The 18,928-nt window shown below is 44.6% G+C and overlaps 1 protein-coding gene across 12 annotated transcripts in view; it reads left to right on the plus strand.

The window, feature by feature from the left end:
- The window catches only part of DCC (DCC netrin 1 receptor), a 425,812-nt gene extending 407,161 nt beyond the window's left edge, over positions 1–18,651 (plus strand). For 11 of the 12 annotated variants that reach the window (XM_066988962.1, XM_048079751.2, XM_066988960.1 and 8 more), the window contains 3 exons: positions 1,316–1,528; positions 12,565–12,707; positions 13,719–18,651. In XM_066988962.1, the coding sequence (XP_066845063.1) occupies positions 1,316–1,528; positions 12,565–12,707; positions 13,719–13,808 (446 nt within the window). In that variant the 3' untranslated portion in view covers positions 13,809–18,651. Of the gene's footprint in view, positions 1–1,315; positions 1,529–1,813; positions 2,369–12,564; positions 12,708–13,718 lie in introns of those variants that run through there. The other variant, XM_066988961.1, reaches the window with a different exon arrangement.
- The last annotated feature ends 277 nt before the right edge of the window (positions 18,652–18,928 follow it).

Genomic DNA, 18,928 nt, shown 5'->3' on the forward strand with positions numbered 1-18,928 from the left:
TCCAATTACAGTTTTATTACAAGAGCAAAATCCGTTTTCTTCGGAATTCATTTTTCTCCCTTTGTTTTCTTGCACTTCTTGAAACGTGAGCATTGTGGCACCGAGTTGTTTCCCGGCGTAAACAGCAGGCGTGATTTCTCTTCCTGCGTCTTTGTTGGTGCTCCTGCCGTGCTGTCAGCTGGGTGGGTAACACTGGAGCTCCGTAACGGAGTTAGTAACACAAAAAGCTTTCTGCTCCTGAACATCTCGTCAAGGAAATCGTTTCCAGCGAAGGTAAAATCGCAGCTCATGCTCGGCATGTGAGCGTGCGTCCCGCCTCTCGCTGCCTTCTTCTGCCCTGTGCAACGTCCCTTTCACTTCACACGCTCCGTGCTGTAACGTTTGATGAAAGAATCGGAAGATTTTACTTCTGATAGGTTGCATTTCAACTCCAGATTGCCAAATCAGCTTTCTCTTCACTCACAGTACCATTACTGGTGATGCTAGCACTGGGGACCATCCCAGTCCTGAAAACTTCCCTACAGTCATGATCACATTGCCAATTAGTAGAGCAAAGCCAACACTGCTTTCTAGAGGGCTGTAGAAACAAAGGACTTTTCCGTTTGACCCTTTATATCTTAGCTACGTTTGCTTCTGTCTTCTGGCATGGAAAGCTGATGACAAAAGTTGAGGCTGAAAGCTTCCTTTAAGACACTCCGCAGAACATCAGGAAGCTGGGCTTTATTTTAGAGAGGTGACATGGCACATGGAAACCTCTGAAGAATTGATTTTGAATATAGGCTAATAAAACAGCAACCTAGGGCTTTGGCACACTAAACGTTACAGCTGTCTCAAGGAAAAACAACTTGGGTGATTGGTTATGTGGAAATTAATTAAGTCCTTTCTTTGAGTCTTATCTTCTCTCCTCTATGACTGGAGCTGTACTGTCATGCTGAACATAATGAGTCTCCACAGTCGTAGCTCGTTTCAGTCTCCACATGATATATTTATGCTTTTATTGATTTTTAATATTTAAAAGCGCATAGAGAGGAAAGAGAGAAGGAGATGAAAATATCACGCTTGTGGTTTTGTTTTTTTCTTTAAAGGAAGATATATTTTGCTTTAAATGGCACCTGGCTGCTCTGAGGAACATCTGGTTTTTTAATTCAGCTGCCAATAACTTGTGATGAAAACGTTTACATGTTTCTTGCAGCTTGTTGGAGGGTAATGCTGTACCTTCTGCTGAAAATGACCGTAAAAGTAGGAAATGGTCCATCAAAAATACTTCAATAATAGTTGTTTTACCATGTGCTTTTTTTTTTTTTTACTGATGCAGCTGTAAACGAAGGACCAGCCCCGCAGCAACCCTCCTTGCTACCACCGACGCAGCCTGAGCACTCCAGCAACGAGGACGCCCCGAGCAGGACCATCCCCACCGCCTGCGTCCGCCCCACGCACCCGCTCCGCAGCTTCGCCAACCCCTTGCTACCTCCGCCCATGAGTGCAATAGAACCGAAAGTCCCTTACACGCCACTTCTGTCTCAAACAGGTAAGAGTCTGGTCTCTGGTACCACTCCGAACCACTTGCTTTCAATTCAGGAGATAAAAAAAAAGGAGCACAAAGCCGTCCCATACCTTGAAGAAATATCCGTAAGTGCTTACAGGATGGAAAGTGAATATATACACGTTTTTTATTATAATAATCCAATAACTCATTCTGATGATCTGGAATAAAAATTCAGGACGAGGCGATAGCTCAAAATCAGAGCTAACAAGCCAGTGATAAAAATGAATTAAATGAGATGCCAGATTAATCATTTGGTCTTGTTTCCAGTCTCCTGTTGTGCTACAGTAACTTGAACCAGTGCCAACTGCTTGACTCGTTCCGAGGCTCGCCTTTTTGATAATGAAAGGACTATTTATGTATGCTGGGAGAGGACTGACTGCAATCCACTCCAGTGTGCAAACCACTCAAAAATTAAAAAAAAAAAAAAAAAAAAAAAAACAAGCGTGGAAGGAAGAGAAAGGAAATCATAATTAAAAAATAATAATTAAAAAAAAAAAAAGCTTATACAATATTGCCACTTCTGAGTGAAGTTTTGGGGTTAGATGAAGTGGTTGCATAGCGCCGTAGTGCAACATTCATTCGTTGTCTCCCTGAGCCGCTGGGCTCCAGCAGAGGGGGGCAATGGGCCACGCTGGGTGCCCGAGCAGCTCCAGCTCCAGAGAGCTGGACTTGAAACTTCACCATTGGACCAAACGAGAGCACTTGTATGGTGTGAGTGGGATCTGCCTCCTTCATAATGTAGCCAGAGGTGCTCTTTATTTTGCTCTTTGTGTGAACTGGGACTGTTCGAGTGCCATAATTTGCGCTAGCCACGCTAACTGCTACAGCTACCAGGAAAAAAAAAAAAGAAAATAAAGGATTTGCAAACTGGCATCTCATTTTAACTGTTTACCCTACTCCTTTACCTTGGATGATCTCCAGTTTGGCTCAGACAACCTTTGAGATTTCAGCTTTTCTTTTTTCCATTCTGATAGTGCTTTCTGAGCGTGGCTTTCTTGCCGCACAGCATATGGCAGTTCAGCGTTTGCAACAAGCAAGTTACCCCCCAAATTCCCTACATTTTTACTGGAAGCACCTGCTACCCGTCAGCGAGTAATCCAGTTTCTGACAGCAGGCAGAAGCAGATAAATCCTTACGTGTTGGAGAACTGCTTTTGCCAAATAGTGCCGCTGAATTATTTTTTATATATAATAGAGTCCATTCATCTTTATGTAGCACTGCATTTCACTACTTGTCTTACCCAGCGAGGAAGCGTAGTTACCTCCAAAGGGCTGTTTTGGACTGGGAGTCAATTGGAGTTCACCTTTGAATCATGGGGGAGGTAAAAAAAAAAAAAAAGACAAATACGGGGCTTGTTACTAATTTTCACAGAGCCCTGTCGTCCTGAAAAAGAAAATTGCCTTGGTTTAGGTCACTAATCACATGTAAGCAGATGCAGTGTTTCCTATAAGCAATGCGCAGGACTTTGTTATTAGGCAAAATTAAGCACTGAACGTGGCGATGCTTTGCCATAAAGCCAGGAAAAATAAATAGAGCAAATGCTAAAGCAGTGAAATATTCTGTGGTGCTGGCCTCTGTCACGCAGACGAAAACAAGTTGCTGGGTTATATATGGCGTTCAGACTCCTGTATTCACTGTTATATTAAAATCACAATTTCTAGCATTTAGATTTGTGTATAACTTCATTTCTGATCTCCCCCCGGCTATTTTGCGGTGTCGGGGGCTATGTATTTTTCTCTCTGTATGGCTTCTCTTGTTTTTCCCAATGTACTTGTCCTCATAATCGTTAGCCAGACTGATGTTGTCTCCTTTACCAATTCTTTTTAGAAAAGTTTGCTTGGTGAATGTTAACTTCTACTTGTGCCCCTGGGCAGTGGGGTGTGCAGAACTGATTCTGGTCCTCACTCACAACTGGATTTCTCCCTCACTCCTGAATCCCACTGCTCTCAAACTCTTGCTTCTTTTCACTTAAAATGGGAGGTCAGCCACCCTTCTAATTCAGCTGGACGGCTGAAAGGAAGTGAAGAGAGAAAGCATTAAAAAAAGAGATGTCAAAAAACATCGTTTCATTTCACATTCTGTGTATTTGATACCACCATTAGCCTGATAGCTCGGCCATAGATACCATGAAAGGGAAATTCTGAAGATGTTTTGTGACTTTACAAAGCTCGTGGTTAAAGGTTCTTAGCAATTTCCACGTTGGAATAACTCTTACTTTCTCAATCTGATAGATAGAATTAATTACTTTCTCACTACGTTTTTTCTTCGACTCGAGACGTTTTTTACACGTCCTGCGTAATGAAGTAGTAGGGCCATAAGGAATGGATTCATCATCACTTACATCTATTAAACTACTCTTTGCTTTGCTGTCCGAATTTTTTAAACGCATGTCAGTCAGGTGCCGTAGCCCTTCAGACAATACGTAGCTAATGGAACAAGCCTGCGGAATTCAGAAGGGGAAAAAGCAAGAGAGTGATGCAGAGATTTCCAGCAAAGACTTCAAAAAGCAGGACCCTGAAGTTAAGCGGACCTTTCGCCATCAGCCATCCACCTGCTGGAGTCCCAGCTGCATTTTCGGATTTTGGAAGCATAAGGCATGAATTTTTGACAGTTGTTGACCGACAAGGTTGAGGGAGGAATATTCAGATGATAGCCCTAGAGCTGGTGTCTAACCCCGGTTCTCAGGCAATATTAGCGTTGAAATTAGGTTTTGGATCTTGCCCAGAGAATAGATGAGCTCCTTCTTGGCTTTGATTGACCTGATGCTAAAAGGGGGTATCGCCTCTAATATTTTATCTATTCAGTATATCTCTGTAGCGGCATTATAATTAGCTGTTAAACTATATCATATGGTTCATAAAAAAGACATAAAGGCATCATTATTCAGTTCTGGGGGATTTGGCCATGAGGGTAGGAATAAATATTAAAAAGGCTGTGCTCCCGGTGTTGGGTCATGGCTTCAGCCTAATCTGAAGCTAAAATTTGCCGTTTTTCTTCCTTGTTTTCCCCCTAATTTTTTACTTGATCCCAATAAATCTGAACTCTTTGCATTAAGCCCTTCCTATTGATATTTTATAGGAGATCTCACCTTTTCGTCACGGCTTTGTGAGCAGGCACTTGAGGTTCCTAACACTTATTCAGAAGGCGTGAGAATAAGTCCGTGATCTTTCCAATCCCCACTGAGGCTGCTCTCACTCCTCTTTGCTAATCATGTGCACAGCCATAGAAGTGATTTGACTCGGTCCCCTTTCAGGTTAAATAGAAAATGTTTGATGGAGTGTTGAGCTCATTGCATTATAGATACGACATAAATCCCACAAATGGACAGGAAAGATTTTTTTTCCCCCCCCCCACTCACAAATGAAAATTCCTTTTAGGTCTTTATGATCAGCTGCACTTTAAATGCGCCTGAATTAGGATGCCATTTTTCTTCTGCAGAAGCAAGGGATGGAAAACGCTGCCTCTGAAGTGGTGGTTTTGATACTGTGTCATCATGCTGTAACTTCAACCTTTTCAAGCTCCTTTGCCTTTTGTGAGACTATAAGTGCTGCACTTTTTTTTCTATTGCTACTTCACACACACACAAAAAAAATGTAGCTGGAAATCCAAATTCTCATCTTATCAGTCTTCCTGGAGTCGCTGTCAGTGGATGCCCCAGAGCTAAAAACCACTTGGTTGTGCAGCAGAATTGAGCTTGATTTCATTTCCTCCTGCGAAGCTGTAAGGTATGCTCCAAACAGTCTGGAGTCTGGGGTTCAGGGGAAGGTCTGCACCGCAGGGAAACTGCTATTTCTTCGCTTCTTTGGGAAAAAAAAATAAATAATAAAAAAATACTGCGTTCTCAATGTCAGGTGTTTGGGGAGTAAAAGTGAAGAGTGAGGGAAAGACGTGGCAGGAGACATGCCTGTACAAAAAGCAGAAATTAAATATTGCCTGGACGGTCCTACAAATCCTTTCCACGTGCAGGTGAGCAAACAAGATAAAACTGAAGATTTGCAAAGCCAGTTTTAATAATATTAGGTAACAATCAAATAAAGGGTGAAATCAAGAGGAAAAAAGGATATATTGGTATACGAGCAGTGAATCCTGGGCCGTGATAATCTCACAAAGCAAGCGTTTGGGGCCTCGGTAGATACCGAAGTTACACTTATCCTTAGAAAGGTGAATATGGGAATAATGCTGTTACATTTCATGGGCTTGCTCTCGCATGAACAGACCCTTCTTCTTAGGATGGGATGGAAAACCCTCTAAGAATTGCAATAAAAAGCAAAGTGGAAATTAGGCAAAATTTTGGCGTGAATTAGTCAAATTTTGGGGGCATAAATTTAGAACCGTCTGGTGCTAGATTGATGTATTTCATTATCGTGTATAACTTATTCTGAACGATCAGTTTGCTGTAACTAATTAGCTATACAACCAAAGTCAGGGTCTTTTTTTTTTTAATTTACCATTCAAAATAAAAAAAAACCCTAGTGCCAATATAAAACACGAGTTAAAAACTACTGCTTCTAATTTGAATTTGGTTGCATTTAAAGGCAAATCTGAACTCTTTTGTTAGTAGGGTATGAAAATCCTTCTGGTCTAGAGATTTTTTTTCTTACTTTAAAGGTGAGTGTAAATATGTGAGATTATGCACTCTCTATCATACTGTACGGTAAGCACGGTCTATAGATTCATGGAAAATACGGGAATGATTAATTCTTGCACATTTTATTCTGAAATCTTAGAGCTTTTTTGTACCGTTAGCTTCCAGGTTAAAAAGCAACTTATTCTTTTATTCCTCCAGCCTTTACCTACCACCCCTTCAGTTCTCAAATGCTTTGTCTTCCACGTTGCTTTCTATGAAAACAAGCTTTCTCCGTTCAAGTGGGAGATATATTGACAAAGAAGTGTCACAAAAGGGTCAGTCCTGTCTATTAGAGGAACCTGGCCCTGGTGCAGTGAAGTTTAATTAGCACGCGGATAACTTGAGACACCTGCGTTGTCTCATTAAAATTGACAGGGCGACTGGAAGGTGTAAAGTGAAGTCGGGATTGAGGTGCTGGTCTGGATAAGCGAACTGATTCCCGTTTGGTAGAAATGACCCATTTCAATAGAACATAGCACTGAATTGCATAAAAATAAAAATTAAAAATTAAACAAAAAAAATAAAAAAATAATGTAAATTCATAAAGAAAACTTCTTCCAGCCAATGAGTCCGTTTTGCCATAAGTTATTTATCCCATGTATTATTTCTAGCAAATAGATTAAAAGCCACGAAGAGCAGCTGAGACGACAGAGGAGCGTTATATCAAATCTCTGCCACGTTTCCACGTATCCGAGCAGCCTGTGTTGGTTTTGTCTTGAAATGCCCTTTCCACAATCACTGTTTATATACCTGTTTTGAAGCCATGGCACGTAGAAAGGTGTGAAATTCATCAGTGCTACTTCAAAAACCTCCCCAGTAGGCAGTCCCAGTACTTGCTCGGTACTGTATTCTTGCGGGTGGTTAAATGACTCCTTTCTGTGTTTTATTTCTCCTTTCGCTTTATTTCTCCTCCTCTCAGAGATTCCTAAATTAAACTTTGTCTCTTTTTAGAACAATTTCCCTTGCGGAATGAGCCAAGCCTCTATTGATTATCACCTCAAAAGTCATTTGCAGAAACTCGATTTCACGACGAAAAATATTTTTTTTCCCCAGCTATAATGTAAAACAGCAAAGGCTTCATGTTTTTCATACGGTTACGTCTTCTGCTCTCCTGAGAGGTGCCGTGTTACTTAAAATGGGAGCGTTCTGTCGTGGAGAAACAAGCAAGCTCCCTTATACACGTTGGTCTCATCTTTACGTTTCAACTTCTAAGTCATTCAAACTGACACTATTTTATAGGTGGAAAGGTGCTGGTTAGAAAAAAATGCGGTAAAGGTATGAGATGTGGGAGCAAGAAAAGATTATCCTTATTTAATTACGTGTCTGACTTTACCTTCTGATTTCTGTAGCGTATTTTGACTTTTATGGTCCCGTTGTACAGGACGCATCTTGGCACTTTGATTCTCCAAAAATCCTCGGTTCTTATGACAGCAAAGTGTATCTGCACCCCAATACATCGCTCCGCAATCAAAAAGGGATGGATGAATAAGTGCAGCCTGCAAGATAAGCAACACGAGAGAAGGTTTTGGGGCAGATAATAGCCCAAACTGGCTGTGTTCCCTTTCACCAGAGACATTCCTGAGTCTAAGATTCATAGCTCCTTACGGAATCAACTCACAGCAGCTTTTGGCTAAATCTTTAGGTAGGATCACCGGGACATGATGTGGGTAACGCTGCGTCGGGCTGCCAAAAGATGGAGAGATGGAGAGCGAGTATTTCTGTTCAATTAACACTACCCAAATGCAGGCAAAGCTCGCAAGGAAGCAAGGATGGCCAACAGCAGGATAGAAAAAAGACCTTAACAGGATTTGGAGACTTTGCAAAAGGTATTTAAGCAGTTTGTTGGGTAGCCCCAGAAATGCCTGAAAAGTGGCTCCTCCTTATGAATAAAAACATGAGCAGGAGCGGAGTGTTGAGGCAGTCTAGAAACCGCCGGCGAAACATCCAGGTGAGGCCGGTGAGGCAAACTGATAAACTGCAAATCTCATTCACAAAGCTCAGAGAGCTTTCCGTGAAATAGGAAGGCCTGAACAAATTTTGGTCAGCTTGAAACCACCTACCCACGGAAGAGCTCCGGTGAGGACAGGAGGATTGCCAGCTGCGATTTTCCAGGGGGAGATAAAAAAAAAAAATGGCTTTGGGCGCTTGGCAGATGGAATCAGGCGTAAAAGACAGACGAAACCCTGCTTTCCCAACAGGGCTGCATTCATTTCGGGTGATGGCTGGGGATGTTTGATGCATCAGCTGCAATATATCACATATATATATATATGATATATATATATATACCCTCTCTGGAGAGGGTATAGCATGGCAGCCTCTGTGTTATTTATCAGTTATACCTAGTTAAAATTACTCTGTATAGTAATATCTTTTAGCAAGAGCTCCCCAAACCGTGAGTCCCCTAGGGTATAAGGTTGTCACTCTGAAATAAAACCCAAAGAGCTCGTAGCTACGTTTAGGAGTCAGATGACTTTGCGCACACACATGCAAAATCCACACACGGGGATTTGCAGCAAGACTCAGAAACCTCGGACGCCTCCAGGATGCTCAGCTTCGTGGGGCTCCTCTTCTGGAAGATGAAGTTCAGGTGTTCGGTCAGATGGTAAAATCGCTGTGTGGGCCAAGAGAGAAATAAAGGCTCTTTGTGATCGAGAGCTGAAAAAGAGATTTTCGTCTCTGCTTCCCTTTTGGCCGGTATTAAATCCCTGTTGTGCTGGTGGCAGATTAGAGTTCTGGCATTTGGGATGGGAGACACACGAGGACAAAGGGCATTAAGGATTGACAGGAGTGCAGAGCCACACAAAAGGGGGCAGTTCGCAGAGAATAATTGCCATGAGATACCAAAGAAATCTCTGCTACGCTCCATTCTCAGCTGCCTCTGCAGACCAAGTGATCTTCAGCTGCAGATCTCCTTCACGTCTTTGATATATGCCCTGTCTGTTGAGCTATTGTATATAAGCATTATATCATAATATGATATATATTATATTATATAAGCTTCATCCCCCGTTTGGATATCTTTTATTGCAGTTCCCAAATCGATTTTAGGAGCCTTGCCTGCAAATACCTTTCCTAACCCAAAATACTGTTCGCTTTGCTGAAAAACCTAAAGCAATAAAAACAACGATCGGCTTTAAATTAATTAAGTATGGAACGCAGCATTTTGTTCCCCTCTGGAATCAACGGACTAAAACGGCTTCAGGTTAAAAGCTGGAACCAGTAGCGCATACACAGCACTGCATCGTACTGCAAAGTCCTCTTCTCGGAGCTCCTCCGGCGTCCTGTCTGCTGTCACATTGCGTTCGATGACGGCTGTAGATATTTACAAAGAGATGAATGTTAGACGGGAAGGTAAAAACATTATTAAATAGCCAAATGTCCTTTCTATAACCGTGGTCGGTCACTGTGCGGTGTTTTATGGTAGGTACGTCCTTCCTAAGCCCGTTAGTGATCTCCGTGATGAACACATCAGCATGGGGAGCTTGATCCAAATTTGGACTCTGAAAAGAGAAGTATTCCCTGTGTAGATGATCACACAGACTCTTCCTCTTGGTCACTGGCAGTTAGCAAAGCCCTCCCAACACTTTGTCCGGTTCATTTTTTCCTGCATTCGTGTCCTCGGGCTTCTACAGAGCATCCCAGGTAGGATCTTCACAAGACTTTGTAGGATGGCATTGCTGTTTACCTTGTTTCTGCCAAAATTTTCTTCCCTCATGCATCTGAAGGTCGTAGTTGGTTTCTCCGAGGCACATCTCCACTTGCAAGCTTGTGTTGAGAGGTGTGCAGGCTCTTCTCTTCCCTCATTTCCTGCTATCAGAGCCGGCAGAATTTGCAGCAAAACCTCCAGTTCTTCTCTTTCAGAGAGGTGACTCATTCTCAGATAATTTTAGACTCCTAATGAGCGGGTGTCTGCTCCGTGCCAGCCTTGTACGCTCACTGTGCAGCCAAAAAAAGGGCGAGAGGATCTTCTGAAAGACAACTCATCCGGCCTCTCCGTGGACTTTGGAAGGTGTTTCCTTCCACAGATGGTCAAGGGAGATGGTGAGGACTCATCCCTCACTTTTAACAGCTTGAAGTGCTGCTGTGCACATCCCAATCCCCTTGCTGGGGAAGGTCATGTACATGTTAAGTTTTGGTCCTAAATCCAGATCTCGAGGAACTCCACCCGTAGTCGTCTTTAACTCCAATCCTTTTCCGTTAAGCACGATTTCTTGCCACCTCTCCCTAAAGTAGCTCCTTTCAATTTTTGCATTCGTCTTCATTTTCGTAAACTCTCATTGAATGAATGCCAGGTAGCTCTCCCAAGGTACTGCTATCAAGAGGATGGACGCTGTCTTGGGTTTATTTCGCGTCCATTGTCGTATCTCTTGGCCTGATACGCAGAAATAAATAGGTTTAGCAAACTGCCTCTTTTGGGCTGACTCTTCTAATTATGAATTAGAGGCATTGCTTTTGAAGACTGCTGTAAAACATTTGCTGGAGAACTTGAAACACGCGGCTCTGCACAAGGCAAATGGTCTCTGCTTCATTTTAGTGACAAACATCACAATTCACCTGTTGCTTTCGAGAGCTAAAGGGCAAAAAAAACGCCCAGGCTGAACTTATTAATCATTATTACGGCTTCTCATTAGCAATATCCAGGAGGGAACATCTGTCTTTGCGCAGAAAAGGGGGGTCTTTAAGTCCAATTACTACAAATAATGAGTCACATATGAGAAACATGGCTTTTACCGCAGGATTTACAGGAGTACAATCGAAACGTAGTCTGCATTTCACTTGAGCTCCTCGCCATCACAACAAATATTTCCTTCTCCACGAGCCCATGAAAACCAAGCAGGCTGCGACGCGAAGCATCAGAAAAGCCTATATATATATATATATTTATATATATATATTTATATATTAATATTTATACAAATATATATAAAGGTATATATATTGGAGGTAACAGAGCATCAAGAGGACAAAAAGGGAGGGAGAGGGGTGCCCTTCTTTGGAAATAAGCCTTTTTATTAAGAAATGGAAGGGAGAAACATTCCCGTCTTAAAAAACTGATTTGAATGTGCATCACTTAGGAGATTGAATCTCTGGGGATAGCTGCTTCTTCTCGGCTTACTCTGAGATACAGAGAAGTTTGAAGGGTCAGTTATTACGTGTTTTTTTTTTTTAGCGATTAAACTGGAGCTGGAAGGGGGAGTGTATCTCGGTGGTGATCTCTTTTAGCTCACATTAAGCTTTCACACTTTCCTAGCTCCGGCTATGAAATTATCTGAGATTCTCAGCCTCAAAGAAATTGTTTGTGAGTCTCTCCGTGTTCCTGCCCTTGTCTTGCCAGTATTTGCTGGAGCTCTCTCTTCACGAGCATGCTGCCGGCAACTCGATTTAGGGAGGCATTTTGTCCTCTCTTCTGCTCCACGGTGCTTTCCCTGCCCTAAACTAATTAAAAAAAAAGCACAGTTCTTTGAAATAGAGGAAGATTAATCTGCAGTTCCTGTCTCCTGGCTACTCGCTTGGGCTGGAAGGAGCAGAAGGCTGTCACGGCCGCGGTGATTTGTTGGGATTCGGGGAGCCCAGCGCTGCTCCATCTGCAGATGCTGCCTGCTGGGGAAATTCTCCAGGTAGCTCCAGTCCTGGCTCAGAAGCTTTGCTTTAATGACCTGTTAATGATCTATAAGAAAACAGAGACCGTCAGGCAGGAGGAAGGGAAAACAAATGGGTGTTTAAATTTAGGGTCGACGGGAAGGTGGTTTGGTGTTGTATGGCAGCTGGGTACGTCCAGAGACGGCTGAACTGGCAACAGCAAGAGAAAAATGGCAATATTTAATAAATAAAATAAGAAAATATTCTATTATGAATAGAATACAATAGAGTACAATAAAAAAAGGGCAAACAAATAGAATACAATAGGGTACAATAGAAAAAGGACATGGAACTGGCTGAAGGTCACAGCGGAGGAGATATTTAGAAAAAAAGCCATCGGGCTAGGGTTTGTTATTTATGATTTTTTTGTTGTTCCTTTTTTTAAGCCGTAGCTTTAGGGGGAGCAGGCACGCTTGAAATGGCCGTCCCCACATTCAGCCTCAAATCCACGATGCGTTGTTTCAGTACACCATCTCACTTGGGTTTTGCAAGGTGACTTGGGAAGTCCCTTGCTGTCAGTAAAGAAATCTCTTTTGATTTTTCTTTTTCTCCTTCCGAGCTGGAATGAAAAGTCAGTAAAAAACTTTTTTTTGCAGAGAGAGGTGAACTACGTTTTTTTTTTTTCAAGCTTGCTCCGTGACCCGCCTGGAGGCCGGCGCTTGCCCTGAGGGAGTTCGACGCGAAAATTGTCCCCTTTTTCATAGCGATGTCTTCTTAACGTGCCTTTTTTTTTTTTCTCTCTCTTCAGGACCTAACCTTCCCAAGGCTCAGGTTAAAACAGCATCCCTCGGCTTGGCAGGAAAAGCAAGGTCACCCCTGCTGCCCGTCTCGGTGCCCACGGCCCCGGAGGTCTCGGAGGAGGGCCACAAGCAGACGGAAGACTCCTCTAACGTAAGAACCGCCTTTAACGGGCAGCCTCATCGCAAAGCTCATCGTCGTCAAGCCATATTCTCTAATCCCCTACCCGCACGTTAATTTTTCGGTAATGGCCTGTGCCTCCTCACCTCGGGCAGCAGGCTGCAGCTGAGAGCTATTAGGAAGGCCGTAAAAAGTTCTGGCAAGCCAGTAAAACTTTTCCGGGGACTTTAATGGACTTCGGAGCGTGTGATAAAGGGGAGAAGCGAGCGCTTAAATTCCCTGCTAATAGCAGCCACGGGACGACTCACACGGCCTCTCCTGAGCTGCTGGAGATAGCGGGAGAGGAGAGGGAGGGGGGTGAGAACCGCGATAAGGGGAGGAAATAATTTTGGCAGGAAAAATGAGTATATAGTAATACCCGATAATGGTGGGAAAAATAACCCCGAAGAAGCAGATAAGTGAAACTGAAAAGGTGGGGAAATTAGAATAATCTTTTCACTCCTATTAGGGCTCTCTGAGAGAAAGGTCTCGCGTGATCCAGGAGACGAAACAGTGCAAAAGAAAAGGAATAAGGGGAAAAAAAAAAAAAAGGCAATATTCTAAATACACGTTGTATATCACCTCTTTTCATCTACTCACGCCGGAGAACTTCTTGCTGGGCACTACAGCAGTGATCTGTGCCACGTCTCGGTTTTACGTTTTCAACCTGGCTAAAGGAAGAGGCAGGATTTGCATCGGGCGGGCGTGTGGAGGGGTTTGGCCTGCTGAATATGGGACACCGGCGTTTGGTTCCCTTTCGTCGTTATCAACGACATAAAAATATAACCTCAGTCTCCTGCTGGAGGGGAATGAGAAGGACGGGGCCCTCCTTGGTGAGAGGCTCACCTCGTAACCCCAGCGAGGCTTTGCTGCAAGCTACAGCCTGCCCTGGGCCACTCCGGGTCCCTGGGGACATCCCTGTCCCTGCCACATCCCAGGCTTTGGGTGGGGGCGCTTTGTTTTCTGCCCCTTCCCGCTTATTTGCGTGTGTTTGTTCACCTGCAGGTTTATGAACAGGACGATCTGAGCGAACAGATGGCCAGTTTGGAGGGGCTAATGAAGCAGCTCAACGCTATCACAGGCTCAGCCTTCTAGGAGCTGGTGACGGATAGGTAACGATCCAGGAGCACTGCAGCATACCAGGATTTCACGCACACCACCCGCCTACATGACCCCATAACGTCGTCTCGTTCCCGGTACCACTCCTTCAGCGCAAGGAAGGTTCCTGCAAAGTCCTTGGAGGAAAGATAAGAAGAAAAAGAAAAAAAAAAAAAAAAAGGATAGTAACGGAAACGTTACGGAACTGTAGATCTGGCATCGTGAAGTGATGAAAGCGTGGCAAGACGAACGACGCCATCACCGCAGAGTCGCAGCTGATGCCGCTGGATCGCTCGTTTTGATCTCCTAGTCTTCGTAGAGCTCAAGTTGTCCTGACTAACTCATGTTTTACTCCGTAGAGGTCTGTAGCTTTTCGTATAGCTCTAGTCTTACCTCACGCAAGTCTGGTTTTAAGCATAGGCCGTGCCGTTAAGCGGACAGCGTTGTAGGTCAGTCGTTTGTTTTTCTACGTAATTACTGACTACAGAAACACCCGTAGCAAATAACCACGCCACCACGCCAAAACGTTGGAGCTTTTCCCAACAGCACAAACGAGAAGACAAAATACTCACTTATTTTGTCGCTGCGGCCCCTCGTCTCGCACGAGTGCCGGGCATTAGCGAGTTGCTGTAAAAATGCAGCCAGTTTTAGCAAGCCTTTGGAAACTGACCGAGGAATTAGGAAGGTTTCTCCAAAACCACCTTTCCTGGTTGAGATGGGCTCCGGGAGAAAAGCAAGCGAGGAGCGGTGAGCAGCAGGACACGGGGAAGTCTTCGGTGATCCCCTCTCCCTCTGGTCCCGGTGCTTTGGCTGTTTATTGACAACTGGCTGAATTGAGTAAATTCTGTGTGCACACATTTTATTGCTAAATTTTCAGCTGCATTCAGAGCTAATCCCTGTTTATGCAGCTGAATCACCAAAAGGGAACTGATTTGCATATTTATCAGTTAGGAGGCTGCAAAACCCAATAAGAGAGTTTCAGATGAATTATTCCATTCAGCTCTGCCTTTGATTTCAAGCTTGAGTGGGTCATAATTTTAAAAGAGCATGGAAAGGATAGGATCTTTACAACCTAATAGCTCCTTTTATTAGGTGGGTAATTAAATGTGAATCTCCGAATAAAATATTTTGAGTAAAATGGCACTGCAACAGAAGTAATAATTCAGATTATTTTCTACGGCCCCGTGCTGTAAAGGAAAATCAGATGTCAAGGAGGAATTCGAATGCTTCGTTAGGAACTCCAGTGTGTTTGTGAAAACGCTCCTTAAAAATGCCTTGTTATTCAATTTGCTAAGATTTTAATGAAATATTTCTGGAGAGTAAGGAAATCCTGTGTGTACAGGCAGCTGAGCTTTCGAGCTCCGAGATTCGTTGCCAAAAGACTCTAGTGAAAATAAACTGCACAAACCTTCCGTGCTGAAAACCCCGCTCAGCTGTGAGGGCCTATGAAATCACTACCTCCGTTTTTACTCAGAGAAAGAGGGCTTAATGCAGCTTTTGAGTAGCTCCCCTTCGATATTTGCGGAGAGTGACGTTGTTTGGAGTGGGAACGTAAGGTCGGATCTGACTCTCCCCGATCCTTTAGAAAATACCTGTCACCCTGGGTTTGCAGCGGGCTATCTGGGAACGAAAACTGCTCCAGGACTTAAATCACGGGACGTTAATCCAGAAGCAAGTGTCTAACCATCCAAAACTGCCTGGTGAGCCACCGTCGGGTTTGGTTTGGTTTGGACACAACCGTTGCGGTGTCCAGGCGCTTTCTCTGAACGCTTTGGTATTGATCTTCCTTCCCATTTAGTTCAGGCATCAGCACCAAAGCCCCTCAAAGCCTGCAGGTTGATCTGGCACTGCTGACGGTTCGAAGCATATCTGTTTCCAGACTTGGCCCGTTTAAATCAATAAGCTCCGCGCCGAAAGGGGTCTTCGTGTGCGCCGCCCCTGGGAAGGGACAACCCGACCAGCTCAGCCCGAGCAAGGCCCAGCAACTCCCCTCCCCCCTTTTTTAATAAATGAGCGAGAAATTTCAATTTAAGTTGAGCATATCTCAGTAAAACTAAATTATCCCATATAAGAACATCAACTTTCTGAAATCGTATGTTTTCCTTTTCCCAGATCCCAGAAGGCTGGGCACAGCTGGCTGCCTTCCTTCTGTTCCTTTTTGCATGTTGTAGCGGAGCCCTTGACCTCCCCTGAGCTACGTGACCCTAAAGTTGGGCGTAGTTATCCCAAGGCGCCTCGGAGATGGTGCCAACCGTCTTTCGAAGATGATTTTTAGGATGGTTTTAATAAGATTCCTAAGGGCTGGAAAGCTAATTAGCAAACAGCTCATCCTATACACGAACTGCGTTACTTGCAAGCCCCAGATGAGTGTTGTAGCACAAAACTCTTACAGTATATTTTGCTGATGCTCTATTTATTTGCAGTGAGCTCGGCTTTGGATTCCGACACGTTCCTCAGCGGACAGAATCCTTACAGCCCGTGACTGCCTCAGCCGTGGCCACTCCCGGAGCAATGCAATGAGAAACCTGGCAAGGCAGGGCAGGCTCGTGAAGCTCAGCGGGAGCAGGGGAGATCATTAGCTAAGCAGTGCGATGGGGCTGCCGTGAACAGGTGAAAAACAAACGAGTTAGCAGGCAAAAAAGATACTGTTTTTTTGTCCTCCTAGACCTAAAACTTGGAGCCGTATCAACGGCTCAAAGGGCTCAGGGCTCCCCAGCTCAGTGTATTTGTCTGCCAGCTGCTTCGATGTTCACTTCTGGTTGAGAAGTTCCAGTCCCTTTGTGAAGCTGTTTATTTTTTGGAAGGGGAAGGCTGATGTTCTTGCACGTCACCTTGGTTGCATCACGATCTGGGGCTGGCCATCGGGTGTCCCTTCTCAGGGACCACGCACACGGCTTGGGCTTTACCCCAGGGGCATTTAGAAGAGCATTTGGGCAAATATTTTTGACGAGGACCATCGTATCCTTGCAATTTTCACAGGAGCGTCTTTTCACTAACCCCTTCCCAGAGCCAGCTTTTTAAAAACGGCTTAGGTAGGACTGCTGCATCTCCGGCCCGATTCCCTCCTCAGCATTTTTAAGGACTAAACGATTCTTTAAAACATTTCTCTGGAGCTGCCGGGCATGTTTGCAGTGCACGTTCACAAGCTCTGACAATTTCTGCCAAAACACACGACGCAAGCCAGGAAACACCGGGCAAAATGATGGCAGTGATGTTGGAGTTGTTAGGGACTTGTTCCCGTGGGGAAGGAAGGGGGTGTGCGTACAGTAGTGCCCTCGCAGAATCCTTCCAGCCCAGGGGAAGTGTTGGGAATTTTAATCTGCAGCCAAAGCTGAAAGTTTAACTCCTGCTGTCGCTCTCCAAGAACCCGTCCCCAGGACCACCGTCCTTGCACCCGACTCGGAGTCCTGCAGACGCATCAGATCGTGTGTGGCTGCTTGTGAAAGCTGCCGTGAGCAGGCAGCAGCGCCCTTGGTACAAGAAGTGCAGATGTTGGCAGGGTGAAAGCCAGCAGCGTCACCCAGTCGTGCATTAAATCCAGAAAGAGGTGTAGGGAAGGAAAAGTGCAAGCAAAGCGAATGGCAAGCAGAAGGTGGCTGAGCTGCAACCCCTCGCTCTCATTCCTGAAATGGGTACCTTGGAAACTGGAGGAACCGAGCTTTTTTATTTATTTTTTCTTTTTTTAAAATCAATTAAAGCCACTTCATTGGTGATCAGCCATCGCTTTTCCCGTCAGCTTCGTTTCCCCATTAGCTACTGAGTGTCCTGGTGTCGAACTGGATTCCTGGAGGTTCCACGACCTTTTTCTTTTTTTCAACTTCTCAGCAAAAAGCATCGAACGCATCCGCACCCTGACCTTTGTGGGCTGGAGAACACAACGCGGCCCACACGTCACGAGGTGGCACAAGCCCGCGGGCTTCACCGTATGCTGTGCACGTAGTTGGAAGTGCGAGGAAGCAACGCCGGTGGAAGGAACAATGCTGTTTTTATTATTGTAAAATAGACCTGGCAATTCCTACATTTGCGAGTTGCCACCACGTTCGGGACGGGGCGGTTGGGGGGGGGGTGGGGGGGTGGGGAGGGTGGACCTTTTTATAAGTAATATTTAATTTATTATTTCGAGTGTTTTCTTTGGGATAATTTATGGGACGAGGGATATACCTGGCTGGAAAACCTAAAGCAGGCTGTTAAAGCTGCAGTGTGCCCACGGCCCCGCGCGCCGGGCTCTGGCACCGCGTCGCTCACCCCGAGCGGGAGCCATCGGGAGGGTCGGGCATCGTGACCGTGGCTGTCGTGCACACGCGAACTCCGAAGTTAATTAGCTGGGAAGCACCGGGCCCCAGCCTGCTAATGAAATGCTCTGACACTGGTGAAAGCAGTGCCGACTCGCCGTTTAAAGGGCTTCGCAAGGTAATTCAAAAACTCTTAGCAAACTAGTGATTTGTTTCTCTGATAGAAATGGGTAATACTACAGCTTTAACTAGCCTTAGTTTAAAAAAGAAAAAAAAAAAAAAAGAAAAAAAAACTTGTCGTTACAAAAGGCCTAAAGATGGCATTTTGAGCCTATAAACAGTTTCTTTAAATTGTCAGACTCTAGCATTGTTAACCAAATTAGAATAGTGACTGCAATATTTAAGTGTAAATCTTGTTCTATGAGAAAGGGAACTTGCTTACAGTTTAAAAAAAAAAGACTGTTTCTACACACAATCTTGTATACTACTACATGAAGAAAAAGGGGGTTTTGTAATGCACTGTAGAACAGTCTCATAATTCATTTTTTATAGAAATGTTATTCCAATGGTGCATTTTTTTGTTTAATAAATAAAGTTTTGATACAATTTCCCTCTCGTGGTCTGGTACACTGCATAGCAAGCACCGGGCATCGGTGCCCACACCGCAGGGCAATGCCACAGCCCCCTGCCTCTGCTGGCTCCATCCCCCCCCCCCGCCATTGCTCCCTCTCGAGCCACGTGCAAATGCAGTTTGCAACTTGGGGGCAATTTAAAGTGAATATTTGGGTATTCTGGATGCCGCAGGGGTTGTGTCAGTGTGGGGGAGGCACCACCAAGACAGGAAGTCTTCTTGCATGGAAAGACGCGGCGCCACCATGCAAACAG

Source organism: Anser cygnoides, chromosome Z (assembly GCF_040182565.1).
Source record: "Anser cygnoides isolate HZ-2024a breed goose chromosome Z, Taihu_goose_T2T_genome, whole genome shotgun sequence".
Lineage (NCBI taxonomy): Eukaryota > Metazoa > Chordata > Aves > Anseriformes > Anatidae > Anser > Anser cygnoides.